Source organism: Adelges cooleyi, unplaced genomic scaffold, assembly GCF_023614345.1.
Source record: "Adelges cooleyi isolate 19-005CV unplaced genomic scaffold, UGA_ACOO_1.1 ACOO_flye_CR_arks_rails_tigmint_CR_PRNA_9, whole genome shotgun sequence".
In the NCBI taxonomy this organism is placed as follows: Eukaryota; Metazoa; Arthropoda; class Insecta; order Hemiptera; family Adelgidae; genus Adelges; species Adelges cooleyi.
Window position 1 is genome coordinate 6061300 of NW_026096579.1, and position 15744 is coordinate 6077043.

General features: G+C 30.0%; 4 protein-coding genes across 4 annotated transcripts; 3 read left to right on the forward strand and 1 right to left on the reverse strand.

Moving 5' to 3' along the window:
- The first annotated feature begins 70 nt into the window (after positions 1 to 70).
- On the forward strand, positions 71 to 3215 carry LOC126846518 (fumarate hydratase, mitochondrial-like). Its single transcript, XM_050586003.1, has 7 exons — positions 71 to 320; positions 385 to 525; positions 890 to 1093; positions 1166 to 1411; positions 2076 to 2472; positions 2545 to 2837; positions 2927 to 3215. The coding sequence occupies exons 1-7, from the start codon at positions 210 to 212 to the stop codon at positions 3056 to 3058; spliced, it is 1524 nt and encodes a 507-aa protein (XP_050441960.1). The 5' UTR covers positions 71 to 209; the 3' UTR covers positions 3059 to 3215.
- A 965-nt stretch (positions 3216 to 4180) lies between these two features.
- On the reverse strand, positions 4181 to 5660 carry LOC126846621 (RNA exonuclease 4). The gene is made up of 2 exons (XM_050586313.1): positions 5374 to 5660; positions 4181 to 5064 (listed from the first exon to the last, which is right to left on the reverse strand). The coding sequence occupies exons 1-2, from the start codon at positions 5656 to 5658 to the stop codon at positions 4489 to 4491; spliced, it is 861 nt and encodes a 286-aa protein (XP_050442270.1). The 5' UTR covers positions 5659 to 5660; the 3' UTR covers positions 4181 to 4488.
- Positions 5661 to 5938: 278 nt separating this feature from the next.
- Positions 5939 to 9164, forward strand: LOC126846404 (uncharacterized). The gene is made up of 2 exons (XM_050585767.1): positions 5939 to 6202; positions 7275 to 9164. The coding sequence occupies exon 2, from the start codon at positions 7326 to 7328 to the stop codon at positions 8340 to 8342; it is 1017 nt and encodes a 338-aa protein (XP_050441724.1). The 5' UTR covers positions 5939 to 6202; positions 7275 to 7325; the 3' UTR covers positions 8343 to 9164.
- Positions 9165 to 10163: 999 nt separating this feature from the next.
- On the forward strand, positions 10164 to 12950 carry LOC126846798 (mitochondrial genome maintenance exonuclease 1-like). Its single transcript, XM_050586596.1, has 6 exons — positions 10164 to 10505; positions 11266 to 11535; positions 11602 to 11832; positions 11892 to 12105; positions 12178 to 12310; positions 12513 to 12950. The coding sequence occupies exons 2-6, from the start codon at positions 11289 to 11291 to the stop codon at positions 12660 to 12662; spliced, it is 975 nt and encodes a 324-aa protein (XP_050442553.1). The 5' UTR covers positions 10164 to 10505; positions 11266 to 11288; the 3' UTR covers positions 12663 to 12950.
- The last annotated feature ends 2794 nt before the right edge of the window (positions 12951 to 15744 follow it).

Genomic DNA, 15744 nt, shown 5'->3' on the forward strand with positions numbered 1-15744 from the left:
TATCAACTGGCGGTGTACCAATTTTCGAACAGCTGATCAAATGTGATAACACAGCGGCCGTTGCACAATTTTTTATTTTCATATCATTTTTTTCCTTCCGTTTTTCCATTTATAATAATACAAAATACCATTATTATATTATCATCGCTACACGGATTAGTAAATACTAAATTTCCGATTAGTGAAAGTACCTAATAATCAACGGAAACATGAGGGCGTGTCAGTTGTACAGAACGCTTCAGTTCAAACCGGCCTTAATGACCACCGTCGTTAAGTACAATAATAATTCTGTAAAATTGAAGTTTCCAATAAGAAGTATGGTAAGTAACTCGGAAACAAGTTTGCAATAGTGCAAATTGAAATATTTTCCTAATTGTTTTTCAGGCGTCCAACACCGAAGTCGGCATTCGCAAAGAATCGGACACGTTTGGCGAACTCGATGTGCCGAACGATCGTTATTACGGTGCTCAAACCGTAAGGTCTACGATGAATTTCCGTATTGGAGGCGAAAAAGAACAAATGCCTGTAAGTAGATTTGGCATGAATGTATTTCTAGTTCCCAGACAAATTATTCAAAATTATGGAATATATTTGAGCAATAAAATAATGGTGAAATTATTCCGTAAATTTTGCTTAAACAATGTAGTTCTGTGCTGTGATCATGAGTCAATTCCGGAACTATAGCCTATTTGACTATTTTAAGTACTTGTTTGGTGTTCCAAAATCAAACATTTTGTCATTCTGGAACAAAATAAATATTAAATTTATAATTTATATTACGCTCCAGAACGAATTATTTGCTCTGAAACATTAATCGACATAGAAGTCAAATTGGCGTTAAATCTACCCTTAAGGGTTCTGTGCCTAACAATTTGTTTTTTTTGTGTAGTACCCTGTGATTGTCGCTATGGGTATACTGAAAAAAGCTGCAGCCGAAGTGAACAAAGAATTTGGTTTAGACGCCAAAATTGCGGATGCCATAAGTCAAGCAGCCGATGAAGTAATCAGTGGTAAACTTTACAACGAGGGTCATTTTCCATTAGTTATTTGGCAAACCGGTTCTGGCACTCAATCAAACATGAATACAAATGAAGTATTTTATTTAAATTTTGTTTTTTAATTACTTAGCATATTGTATATCTTTTGATGTTTATTTTTCACCTAGGTGATAAGCAACAGAGCTATTGAAATTTTGGGTGGCGTATTAGGATCAAAGTCTCCGGTTCATCCCAATGACCATGTAAATAAAAGTCAGAGTTCCAACGACACATTTCCGACCGCTATGCATATCGCTGTCGCATTGGAGCTTAATAATTTATTACTGCCTTCGTTAAAACACCTACATTGTGCATTAGATAAGAAAGCTAAAGAGTTTTCGAACATAATTAAAATTGGACGAACTCACACACAAGTAAGTTTGTAGGTAACGTTTTGTAGGTTCCTTTTTTGAACATTCATGCAATCAATATTCAGTTTAAAAGCAAAAACTATACTCATTCAAATTTAACTATTAGTTCATGAATAAGGTAGCAATTCATATCTTTTGTGCTAAGTCAAAAAGTCTAACATAGTCTTATTATAGGTATTTTGGATTTTAGTTAACCTGTATAGTTATTATTCCAAACTACCAAAGGTCTTAAAAAATCATATTTTTCTATCAAACTAAGAAAAATGCTTTTAAAATTAAAATAATGTATAAAATGCACTTAATTACTAAAAAAAATGAACTTTAAACCCCAATTATTAAAAAAATCAATAATTAATAAAAATTATCTACTAATAAGTAGATAATTAAGAATCTATAATTTAATAAGTCTTACTTAAAACCATAAATTAAATATTCTTAATCTATCTTAATAAGGATATTTAATCCACACTAAATCTAATTTCTTTAAAGATAAGCATTATTGTATTAAGAAAAATAGCAATAAAAACATCATTGTTTAAATATTATTTATGAAAAGTTTGCTGCTTTAACTTAACACTTGACATTATCATGCCATAAACACTTAGAAATATTGTTTGTCAAAAGAACATATTTTCTCCGCTATTATGTTACTACTTGTATATTATAGGACGCCACACCTTTGACGTTGGAACAAGAATTCAGTGGTTACGTACAACAACTGCAGAATGGTATTAAACGAGTCGAAAACACTCTACCACATCTGTATGAGTTGGCGTTAGGCGGTACGGCCGTTGGAACGGGCTTAAACACAAGAGTGGGATTTGCAGAAAAATGTGCCGTCAAAATCAGTGAACTGACAAATTTGCCGTTTAAAAAATCTCCAAACTTCTTCGAATCTCTGGCTGCTCATGACGCTATGGTCGAAGTGTCGGGTGCACTGAACGTACTAGCTTGCAGTCTAATGAAGATTGCAAATGATATTAGATTTTTAGCGTCTGGCCCACGCAGCGGCCTTGGCGAATTATCCTTGCCAGAGAACGAGCCCGGAAGTAGTATTATGCCGGGTAAAAAAAAAAAAAAATTAAAACCTATAATCTATAAAACATATTTTTAATTTGTACAATTTTTTAATCAAGGCAAAGTAAATCCTACACAATGCGAAGCCATAACAATGGTTTGTGCTCAAGTAATAGGCAATCACGTAGCTGTGACCGTCGGAGGCAGTAACGGCCACTTTGAGTTGAATGTATTCAAACCGCTGATTGTGTCCAACGTATTGAGGTCTGCTCGTTTGTTGGCCGACAGTTGTGTCTCTTTTACTGATAACTGTGTGGTCGGTATCGAAGCTAACAAAGAGAGAATTTCGGATCTCCTAAACAACTCACTCATGTTGGTCACTGCACTTAATCCACACATAGGTTATGATAAGGCAAGTATTTTTTTTGTTTATGTTTGAATTTCTTATATCAAACGATAAATGTCCATTATGACTTGAATAACATAATATACTATGTTTAGGCTGCTAAAATTGCCAAAACCGCACACAAGGACGGATCGACTCTCAAAGAGGCAGCATTAAAACTTGAATACTTAACCGAAGAACAGTTTGACAAGTGGGTTCGACCGGAAGACATGTTGGGACCAAAATAATTTAAGAAAAGTCCTTTTTTTTTTAAATATTAGTTAAGCTTTGTGTGTTTAACTCATTTAAAAATTATATATTTGTGTTTTTATTTTGAAAACAACAAAATATTGTATTATAATTTTTCATATAGTCATTAAATCAGTTACGCTGTCATTGTTATTATTTAAAATTTGTTTTCAATGTAGCACAACATGACCAAAAACACCTACAATTCAATTAAAAAAGTCTTCCAAAAAATTACATATAAGTTTATTTTATTTAAAATCTTAAATATTTTTTTATAAAAACTTTAAAAAATCAACATGTGATCGGGACACATAACGGACGGAGGGTTACACATTTTTGGGAATTATGAAATAATTATGTTAACTGATAGTAATTATTTAATAATATATAAAATTGATATAGTCAAAATAAGTTTCAAATAAACACTGATGCAAAACTCCGAATGTTAAAAACAATTAATATGAAATACAAATCTTTTCGTAAAAAATGTATTTATTAATAATCGTGTATTTGATTTATTGGGGTTTAGTCAATAAAAAGCATTGCCACAGATTTTTATAATAAAAAAAAAAAGAAAGAACGTATGTATGTTTAACTTCAAAAGTTGAGAATAATTCTACTAAAAATGTCGACTGGTCGATTTAAAAATGAATGATGTAAAATAACCTACAAAAATATTTTGAAAAACTACTACCTAACACGAATTAAATACAGACTTGGATGAGAAAAATGATAATTTAAATAAAGTTATAATATTTATTTTAAAAATTAATATAGTCTTTTATTTTTATCTTTTTAAAAAATTAAATTATAAGTTTTGGGGTCACACTTTCAATATTGTACTTAAAAATGTTTATTATAATTTTACATTTTGTTTACTTAATACTTTTTGGACTAAAAATATTGATAAAACAAAAATAGACAGAATTGTTTCACCAACAATTAGTCGGCTGTTTTAATACATGTGATATGGTCAACGATTTTCCTTAAAATTGTTTGACAAACAAAATATTTGTACATTAATTTCTAAAAAAACAAGGATATACCAATACTAAATCAGTTGGTGAGTTTTTTAATTTTTACAATATCTATTTAGTAGTTATTAAATGAACTATAGTAAATAATATTAATCCAGAATCTCCAACATTGTTTATTTACAAATAAATTAAATTACAATTTAATTTACAACATTTCAAAATATCTGTTATTGATTAACATAAATCACAGTATTAATTGAAAATCACTTAAAAAAACAAATTTTAAAGTGAACGAAGTAAAAATAGTTTCTCATCGGGTTTGTGACAGAAATACCAAACGGTACAATGTAATTTAAATGTTCTTATTCTTTATTGGCATTGTCCACACATAGTAGCAGTCTTATTAAACGTAATTAGCAAAATAACGAATAATCCAATTAATTCAACTATTACTATTTTCTACGCTGTTGGCCGTGAGGTTTATTTCCGTTCCTTGGGCGACTTCTCCTCTTTTTCAGGATAATCTCCCAATCTTTACGGGCTAACATGTACAATTGTAAGGCTGCTTTAGCGTCTTGCACGGAACTGTGTTCGCCATCCTGTATACTGGCACCAAGAAAATGCAACGTGAGACGTTTTAATCCAGGGGTGCGACCTTCGGTCAGCTGTCTAAACTTCCAATAAGTCGAAGTGTCTCTGATCATGTGTTTAGGATGGGTGAGCCTCAATACCTTTAAATCGTGTCCTATAGCGTGGCCAACCAACAATTTGTTTTTCAGAAGTTGTGTAACTTCTTTTTTGACTCTGATAAAATTTTCACCATTCTCGATATCTTCTGGTCGAACACCACTAACCGGGGTACGGTAGTCGGTAACATTTTGTGTAGGTTTTACAAACTTGTCATAGATGGTTTCCCCTTTGGAGTTGACGATAGAAACTCGTGCCAACATATTACCTTGCCCGTCAGGATTTATGCCGACCATTTCACAATCGATCGCCACAACCTCAATGTCTTTCTTTTCCGGATTCTATAAAAAGAAATAAAAACATCAGTTTTTTAACAATGTCAAGAATTTTTTGCTTTTAAACAAATTACACAATAAATACAAATGATGTTAACATCGCAAATTCTGCGCGAATTAAAGATTCAGAATGCGCAAGATTTCAAATAGCTGAAAACATCTGAACTTCCATGGAATTCAATTTCAGAGAAGATCTTAGACTTTGTAGTCCACGGTATTAATTTTCTAACCAAGCCCAGAACAAAGTGACCGATCAGGCTGTAAGGACGACTCGTGCAATATATTAAGGTACCAAGTTAAATATTATTGTCATACCTGGACGGCGGTTTTGTTGAGAAGGGCAGGCGATGGAGTGGTGTTGTTGGTGAATTTCATCCAGTTGTTTGCCCCGTTGGCTTTCTTGTGCACCGCCGAAGCGACGTTAACGCTCATTTTGGAAAATTCCTCGGAAACCGCGGTCGACGACGTGATCATGTACGTCATGAATAATTGACAGAGAAAGAATATGAATACCATGAATTCGTTTAGTAATTTTTTACCTGTCGAAAACCACCTCAGATCGCGGCTGTTCATCACGTGCGCAGACTGCGAGCAGGACATTGATATCACATAATATTATTATCTTCCGGATTCTGATAAGAACAGATAACGTCTGTTGTGGTAACCGCGGCAAAGCAGACAGGTACGCCCGGGGACTCGTGTTGTGGGTTTTTTTTTTCTTACAAAAAATGGCCGCCGGTTTTCTGCCGGTTTCCGCGGCAATCACACGTCGGCGGCGTATACCTGTCTCTCTTGTCATGGAGGAATTCCTTGGAGGAAAAAAGAAAACACCAATAAAAACATAACCTACAATGTGAAATGACAATCGAGATGGCCAAAAAGCAATTCTGCTTAAATGTATAGGAATTTCATAATCTATTTTAAGTGTTAAGTGTAGTTCGTTTCGTCAAAACGGTGCTACTATTATAATAATATATTATTTTAATTAAACAATACCGACATAGTTTAATAGATTTGCTCAACGTAGTGTTTGTTTTCGAGTTTCCTTTTAAACGTTTTATTGAAACGCCGGGTTTGTTCCTCCACAGATTCCCACTGTGTACGTATAACAAAATTATACTGTGGGGCATTGACACTTTTACTGGTAAGTTGGTCAATATCATTCTGTTTACAATCGTCTGTTGTGTCCTCGCTTGATTTAATTATGTCAAAGTTTGTTCCGTTAACTCGTTACGAGAATTTCCTTACTGATATTAATGTTAAATAATGTTTTGAAATTCGAATTACCTATACCTAGCCTGGAGGCATATTACTTTATTTTAATTATAAAACATTTGTATTTAACTGTGGGCGCAGTTACCAAAACGATGTAGGCATTTTGTTCGACATACAAATCGGTGTTTATGTTTTTACATAACAAAAAATTTAAATTTATATTATTAAAAGTACATGATTTTCGAAATAAGTATCACTATTAGATCCGTGGCCATAGATGTGATATTGATAACACCGAATGCCGTAAAATATTGCAGATCAAAAATGTGTTGTCCTGTCTCGTAGCAAATGATAATTATGAAAATTCAATAGTGTCTTGGTTTTTTTTTAAATAATATATCCCCTTTTAATCGTTTTATAAAAATGTACCATATTAGCTGCCCTTACGCCCAGTAATAAAAATAAAAACCCGTTATTTTTCTCAGTCTGTTGGCTCAATGTCAATGTTTATGTCATATTAGTGTCCTTTAATATTTCTCACAGGAGGTCTACTGTTTTTAATAATCCTAACGATAGCTGTTTTTTTTCAAGTAAAAATATAAACTAAATAGAACAGTTGCAGCTTAATGTTTTTTAAAAGTATCTATTTTTCAAACATCTGATGTGATATTAGTTATGACCTTTTTTTGTCATTTTTTTGAAAATTGTTTTTATTAATATTTTGGGTACAATACAACAAATAAAAAAGTGTAGTAATAATTTAAAAAAAAAAAGTAATATTTAATATTGTTGATTATAAATTATATGTATAGTTACGACCCACAAATACTTCAACATTGTTTTAGTGTCCAACTGTTCCTAAAATGTTTGATCAGTATCCCGTAGTTACCATTGTTTTTGAATACTTTGTTTATATATTAATTATTAAAAAGTAACAAAATTTAAAAAAAATTCTTAACAAAATAGATATAGATAATATTTTAATTAAGTGCATTTAACAGGAATTATGAAGCTGATGATCAAATAATTATCAATCGAGTCACCTTGCAGTAATGAGTACCAGAGAAGCGACCGACAGCCGCTATATTGACGATCCCATTCGACCGGGTAAAAAGCCATCGTTCAAGGTGAAACCGCCGTCTTATGTAAACATATCGAGGTGCATAAATGGCTATACTTCTTCACTGACACAATACGATAGTAAAAAGAGAGAGAGCCGCTCGAGAGACTGTAGTCCAATTAACCTACGCACTGCCAACACCAATATGGACGAACAGAACTTTGTATCTAAATGTACGATAACCGACACTGTCGATTATAGAAACGAATCAGCTAGTTCGGTTGTTGTTAATACAATCCAACGGCTTTATGGTTCTACTGTAAAAATATCAAATAAAGAAATAAGATCAAATAACATTCCAACATCTGTTGTATGCCAAACAGAAAATATTGATTTGCCTGTGTTGAAACTTCTGAATCCTCAATTTCGGGCAAAATTAGCAATTAATAAATGTGGGTCGCCAAAGAAACAAAAGCCCACTGTAATTCAACACAGTATCGATAACGAAGTAGTCTATGGTGGCAACTACTTTATTAATTTAGTGAATATAGAATGCGACTTAATTAAACAGTTAATATTACAAGTAGACTGTTTATTACCAATCGCTCCAGAATACGGCCAAGCTCGTATACAAGCGGCCATTGGCAAATCAAATTTGTTAATGTCGCAGAAAATCAAACAGTTCCTGGGTTTATGTGAGAGCAATATATCGTGTGCGCTTGATGATGTTTCAAGACCTAAAGACAATGATCTCGAGGGTTTTTGGGACATGGTCAAAATCCAAATCGATCAGGTAAAAACAGAAATGAATAAAATTATAGAGCTCAGTGAAAAGGGTTGGCCTGAAGATGAAGACATTGTAAAACCTATAAATGTTGTCAAAGTAAAAACGAAAGTGAAAAAGCCAGTAATTTCAAATTCTAAGTACGACACGGCTCGAAAAAAGGCAATTGAAGAACAACGAAAAGCGATGAAAAACGCTAAAAGCGAAGATGTTATATTTTTTTAACAAAAATATTTTTATGAACACTAGACTGTACTATTACATGTTTAAAAGTATTATTATAGTTTTTAATTTATAATTGTTTTAACTTTTTTAAAATGTATAATTATTTGTACATGTCACTTCTGTGATTGCAAAAGATAAATTATTTTTATAACTAAATGCAAATTTTATATAGAAGTTAAAATTAATTTTTAAACGCAAATTAATTTTACTGTTAAATATTTTTAATTTTAAAAACAAGTGCACTTATACAATTACTAAACGTTGTAACGAAAGAAAAAAAAACTAAAAAAAATATTATACACTAAGACAATACTAAAAAAAAATCTTTAAATTCAAATCATTTAAGTTGATAGCACAATAATTAGTAAAAGCGATATTAACATTTTAATTTTTATGTTATACATATATTTAAATAATTTGTATTTTAAACTTATAAGATGTGTTTCACATACTTTTTGTTATGTACATTATCAAATTATTTTTTGCCAGTACTAACCTTGCTCGAGCATTTATACTTCCGTACGTAATCGCACTTGTAATATTAGCTTTTTATTCTTTTTTTTGTTTAAAGTATTATTTTATTTTCGAGGCTGCTACCTTTTTAGTAGTACTCTAAAACGTACTTAAAATGTACTCCAAGTAGACTACCTTTTTATAGACTATTATAATATTATTTACAGTATTATTTATTATTGTTGCCAGATGCCGATCCGATCGATTGTAAAACATAACTAAATAAATGATTTTTACCTAACTTACGTTAAAATAACGATTATGACTTTGTAATGACTTTTGACACATTCACGTTAAATATTTTATATACAAATATATTTACATATTTTATATATATATATAAAAAATACAGTGTTGATTTTTTCCTCCCACTAGAGTATCTAAAATAGCGTTAATTTGATCAATAAAAATTTATTATTTTAAATGATCTCTGCTTAAAGACTAATATATATTAGTTAACATCATTGATTATACGTATACTATATTGCTATAGTTATAATCAATGGTTTATACATTAGTTCTTACAAACTGTGGCTGTGGAAATATTTTTTTGATAAGACTACAAATTTGTTAAAAAAAAATAAGGTGTAATTGTTTTATTTTTACATAATATATAAAAAAAATTTAAGACATTTTGCATTTATATTATTTTACTATTCATTACCAATAAAATTTTACATTTCACGATAAAGAACATTTTTATCAAATTATTATTTAAGGAAGAGCAAACCCGGACAATACAAATTCAAATATTTATAAAAGTAAAAATATATTTAAATAAAATCTTTTAAGTTAATTTAAAATATAATATTTAACATTTAAAATTTTATTTACAATTTCAACAAAAATCCATTTTTCATTTTTTTACTTCAATATTGTTTTTCTTTAAATACAAGTTAAAATAATAATTAGGTAAAAAACAATTATTAAAACCATACAATCAAATAAATATATATTTGTCTACAACAAATTTCATTTTGAACAATAAAAATAATTGAAACTGTAAATAATTAGTTAATTTATTTACTTACATGAAATGCTATAAAATAAAATATTCAAATTTAAAAATAATAAATAATTTGTTATTTAATAATATAAAGTTCTCAAAAATGTATCTCAATTAAACATAAGTTTGGTTCAGTAAAATACGCTTTACTTTTAATCGCAATTTGACAATTTCGTTGTAAATCTCTTTCATGTGGCCTTTTTTTATTTGTTTATAAACCAAACCTTCATAGCGCTTAAATGTTCGAATATTTTCTAATATTTGTCCAACTTGTTATCACAGTTTCTTATCACAGCTGCTCACTGTTGTGGGCGCGAAAATCACACTAGACACGTGTAGTTTACAATACAAATTACAAATAAATTTGAATGCAGTTTACTGTTTAGTTCCAAAGTTTTTTATGTTAAAAAGTAACGACAGAAGTATATGATAAATAATAATAATTCGCAGAGTATATTTTTCACATTTGTTCTGCATAGACCGGACTTGAATAAATTAATAACAAGGAATGCCTTCCATTTAGCTTAGTATACGTTTTAATTTAATTAGCCTTCTGGATGTGAAATTTTTTTTTTTAAATTATTAATTCAATCAACTCAGTTCCGGTGGTCAAAATTATTCCCCAATAATTATTTAAATTTTGTGTAAGTATCTTACTGGTATTTTCATATCTACTAAATAACGTTACTAAGTACAATCTATGATTCTCTATTCTGATAATTTGGATTGTGTTTAAATTGCTTTCGTCAGAATGATTAAAATTCCGAAGAAATAGTAAGAGTTTCTCAAATCCAGAATGGACAAATCTATTATTATTATTAGGCGATTTAAAATCCGTAATTTCTACCTCTGTCCAGCTTACGCATAGACACTTTAATGTGTTTACCGATTGATCTACTAATGCGATAAGGACTATGAAAACATATTTAAATTCCTCATAAGGACTTTTTATTATTATTATAATTTGCCATAAAGAGGGGATACATATGTGCAACAAACTTGTATATTTCAATCATGGTTTTAGTTAAATTTCAACATTCTCACCGGAATTAGAACCTCATCTCTGTCCTAGTAGTCACTCGCAAGTACTGAAGTATACTACATAATTTTTTTATTTCCCCTGGAAATTCTATTTAACCTATTCATTTAAAATTTGGAATTTATTTTTAATTGAATTAAACTTAACAACTCTGTTGAGGTTAGGTACTAAATAAATAAATAAATGTATGACTAAATATGGCCAAAATTGAAGGCAACTAAACGTTAAAAAAAAAAAAAAATGAATTAACTCAATTTTCTTTTAAAGAGCCAGTCCGACCATGCATTAAGAATATAAATTCCTGACGCTTATTTTTACCGGATTAGTTATTAAGGATTAACAGTTTATAATTATTATACCTATAGGTGTTGAAAAATATCTATGCATCATGAAGAGTGTACGTGTGTTGTTTCGTCCAGTGTCTACCGAATCCAAAAGCGATTTAGGTGTTCTGTTTAAGAAAATGAACAGAGATAGCAAGCTAATGTTTGGAGATCTTTTGGAAACTAGCAAAATAAAAAAGAAACGTATATATGCTACAAGTCGTATACAAACCGATAACAAACAAAAAAACGACGACTTCCTTAAGAACATACAGTCAAACATTAGTATTTCGAAAAGTAACGATCTAAAAAGTAAGGTAACTTTTCTTTGCTAGTTTTTTTAACTTCAGTATAAAAAAAAAAATGATTGTGTTTTAGACCATTGCAGTTTCGTAAATGATTCGAAGCAATTGTTAATCGAAGAAGACCGCTGCAGCTTTGCTCAGCTGTGTGATACGACAGGAGAAAATGTTTCAAACTACAAATTTCCTTCCGTTACATACATCCTTAATGAGACAATGTCAGAAAAGTCGAGGGCTGCATTGGAAAACTGGAAGAAGGGCATGATTGAAAAATTAGGAGAAGAAGGGTTTATCAAATTTAACAGAGGTTCATAATCGTAACTTAACAATACAATTAGAATATTAGAATATAAAAATTGTTTTCAGAACAAATGGACATGGGCAGTCAGATGCATAGTAAAATTCAGTCATACCTATTGGACCAAGAACCCTCTATTAGTAGTTATACCGAAGTTGAAAACTGTTGGAAAAGTTTGGAATGCGTCATTCCGAATATTTCATCAGCAGTATTAGTGGAAAAAATGGTGGTACACAACGATCTCGAGTACAAGGGTATAGTCGATTGCGTTGCGTTTTATAGGTAACAAATTGGTATTAATATACAATAATATAATATTGGATTCCAATATATTATATGCTTTTAAAAACATAGAAACACACCAGTGGTAATAGAATGGAAAAAATCATCTCGGCCCAAACCTAGTTTGTACTCTACCTTCGATGCTCCCATCCAATTAGCTGCGTACATGGGCGCCGTGAACAACGACCCTTCGTATAGTTTTAAAGTAAGTACTAAATCAGTGGAACAACTAACTGGGTGTAGTAGTAATAGTAATAGTTAACAAGTGAGACTTTGAAGCCTCCAAAAGGCTAATACAATTTTTATTTTTGTTCAATTTTTCAGTAAGTTTTACGTCATTGGAAGAAGTAAACATAAAAAAAAAAAAAACACTAAAATTGTATTAAATCGACTTTATTTTACTGTAGGTTGAAGAAGGCTTAGTCGTTATCGCATACAGTGACGGTCATCCGGCCAATGTATTTAAACTGACCAAAGAATTATGCCTTACTTATTGGTCCGCTTGGATACAACGACTAAATACATTCAAACAAAGTCGTGGTAATAATGTTTTGTGATTGTATTATAGTAGTAGTGAGTTTAGACAGATAAATGTATACAGGAAAACCGATCATTCCGGTTTGCTCTCTTCCGACTCTTCGGGTACTTTGACTTTCTCTGCCATTTCCACAAACTTTTTACCGAGTCTAAATGTTAAAAAAAAATATATGTGATAATTTCTTACAGATAGTTAATAGTACTGATTTCAATAGTAAAAAACGTAGTATGTATTAACTACAGAGAATGACATAATTCAATTTATGTAATTGTTTACAAAAAGGAAGTAAATATAAAATAATTAATGTAATTTCCTAGTATAGTTTATGTTAATTAATTTTATATCGTAGTATGTAATTTAAATAAATAATTAAAAGCTAAAAAATTGTGTTTTCTTAAATCGTTTGTTACATACAAATGTGTACTTCAAATCCTAAAAATGAATAAAATAATTATACCTTGACTGACTGCACAATGTTTTGGTTATTCTGTGATTAGATTTTTTTTTGGTGATAAAAATATATCAAACTGTACAACTTAATAGCTTTAACTATTTGTAATTTGTTAGTCGAATAATATTAATTACTATCTTCGGCATAGTGATAACCTGAGACTATCAAACAAGATACTTATAGGAAAATTGTTTAAAAATGTTAAACGTTTTGCAAGTAATTTTAGCTGCTCAGAAAAAGTAAAAAAACTTTAACAATATAATTAACTTAATTTTGTACTTTGCGTACTTTGTGTTTTTGTACAAAAAAATACCTACTACAATACTGTTGCCGTTGTGGCTTTTTTGAGAATTTGAATATTTTTTTTTATTTATAATTTGTGATGTGTAATTTAATATCAATTGTTTTATTTTTTTTTTTTTTTCCAAAATACTAACTTGTTAATTTCTTCTTCCAAACCTCGGTTTGCTTCTTCGATTTGTTGTCTCTGAGCCGATATCGATTTCATTCGTTCCTGTAACAACTGTATCCTCTCTTCCAATAGCGCTTCCATTTTTCTAGATTCGTCGTACAAGTTATCGAGCTCGTTTTCGTATGTGCTCTGTGTAAAAATACAAATAAAAAAAAATAAAAAAATACAAATATGCACGTACCTCGACGAAGATACGTTTTTATAATGAGGCATGGGCTATAATTACTTCTACGGTGTTGGACTAGTGCCAGAAAAAAGTTTATATATGGTTTGAGTTTTGTGTACGGTAGTAAATGAGGCTATCGGACATAACAATACCCTGTGATACTTATACACGTATAGTCACACGTTGTACAATTAAAAAAAAAAATTTTATTACCATTAGCAGTGTTCGAGATGTGTTTAGCTTCGACGTGGACTGTGGAGGTATATTGTAAAATGATGAGTTTTCTTATTCTGTGTGTCTCGACCCACGATAGTGTCTCCTTGACCGAAAAAAACCTTGCCCCCTAGAAGGGTAGGAAACTTTTCCTTTTTTTTTTCGAGTGTAGTTTTGAGACTTGGGGTCCGAAAATTTGACTGAAGATAGGACTGATGTACAGAGTGGGACATCAGCAAGTACGATTTGCTTATTTCATTCAAATAGCTTGTGGGTCTGAAAGGGTTGATCCGGACTTAGTTATTTGAATAAAATTGACAAATATTGAACGGCATGATTACTTCCATATCGTCATGATAATGTCAAAAACTAAAAAGTTCCTTGCAAAATGAAATGCATGTATAACTAGTAGTTAGGTTAGAATGTTAGATGCTCTTTTATCGGTGTTTGGTACAATAATGTCCAAAATGATTTTATTGACAAATTATACGAGCAAACAAAATGCCATGTTTTTGTACTATAATAATATAATGTCTGACGTCAATCAATCAATATGATAAAACCATTAAAATAATAACGTTTTAATTACCTTGTTTAATTTTCGTTCAGTATAAAATACATTTTATCTGTGTAATAGTATACAGTGGAATATGTTATATTGGCGTACGATAGCTTTATAATTTATGCATAAACATGTAAAATAATATTTACTGGAATGTTTTTAATTCTATTTAATTAATGTAATGACAGATGACTTAATATGTTTTACATCTATAAATTATTGTCTCGGAAATATTTTCAAAATTTTGCAGCAATCAAAACATTAATATTTCCAACTTGTTGTCAAAAGTATTTTAAATTCTAGTTTTGGCAGAAGCTAAAATGTTACAACTTACAAATTACAAAAAACGTTTTTCAAATATTATAAAAATATTTCCAATGTTTTACTAATATTTTAAGTATAATGATAATATTTCTATACTAAAACATGATTTTAGAGAATTAACAAACTATTGGAAAACATTTTGTTGTTGTTATGTATGGATGTTATAATACTTTATGTACAATAATTAATCATAAATAATTCAATAACTGATTGACAGAAATTAAATGTCTTACAAAAATTACTTATAAAGTATTGAGTAAATATTAAGGCCAGTCAAGATAAACAAATGGGAGTAACCGCAAGGTGTGTAAATAATGTAAATACTAAGTATTTTTGTTAATATTTAATTATTTTCAATATTTTATAAGTCGTTTTTGTAAGACATTTAGTTTCTGTCAATCAATTATTGAAAACAATATTATTGCTAAGTGAACACTTTCTTTTTGAAAGTCGATAAAACCGCTACCAATTATAATATTTATAAGCGCGGTATGCTTAAAAAGTTTCTTGAAAATTAGGTATTCTAATTAATCCAAAATTTACTTTGGACATTCTTTTAATCCTATATTCCTACCGATCTGCAGAAGACAGAAAGTGTATCAACAACCCTTTTAAGCCAAATGGGGTGAGAACTTTTTTTTTTTTTTTCGTTTTTAGGGGTACTTTTACTACTGGTTTGAAGTTTTCACTGAAAATAGAATTATCGGAATCCGAATAATTTACATTTTTAAAGTTTTTTAGTAGAGCGAGGTTTCTGGTAAAGTGAAATAAAATAGACGTTAGTAAGTTTAAAAAAAAAACTTTAAAATAAAAGTTCAATAGTTTAACCATTCGTTTTTTGTAACTTTTTTTTTTTAGTTTGAAAAATTGGTTTTCGGTAAAAAGGCGCTTTTTTTTCGGAATAAGTTAATTT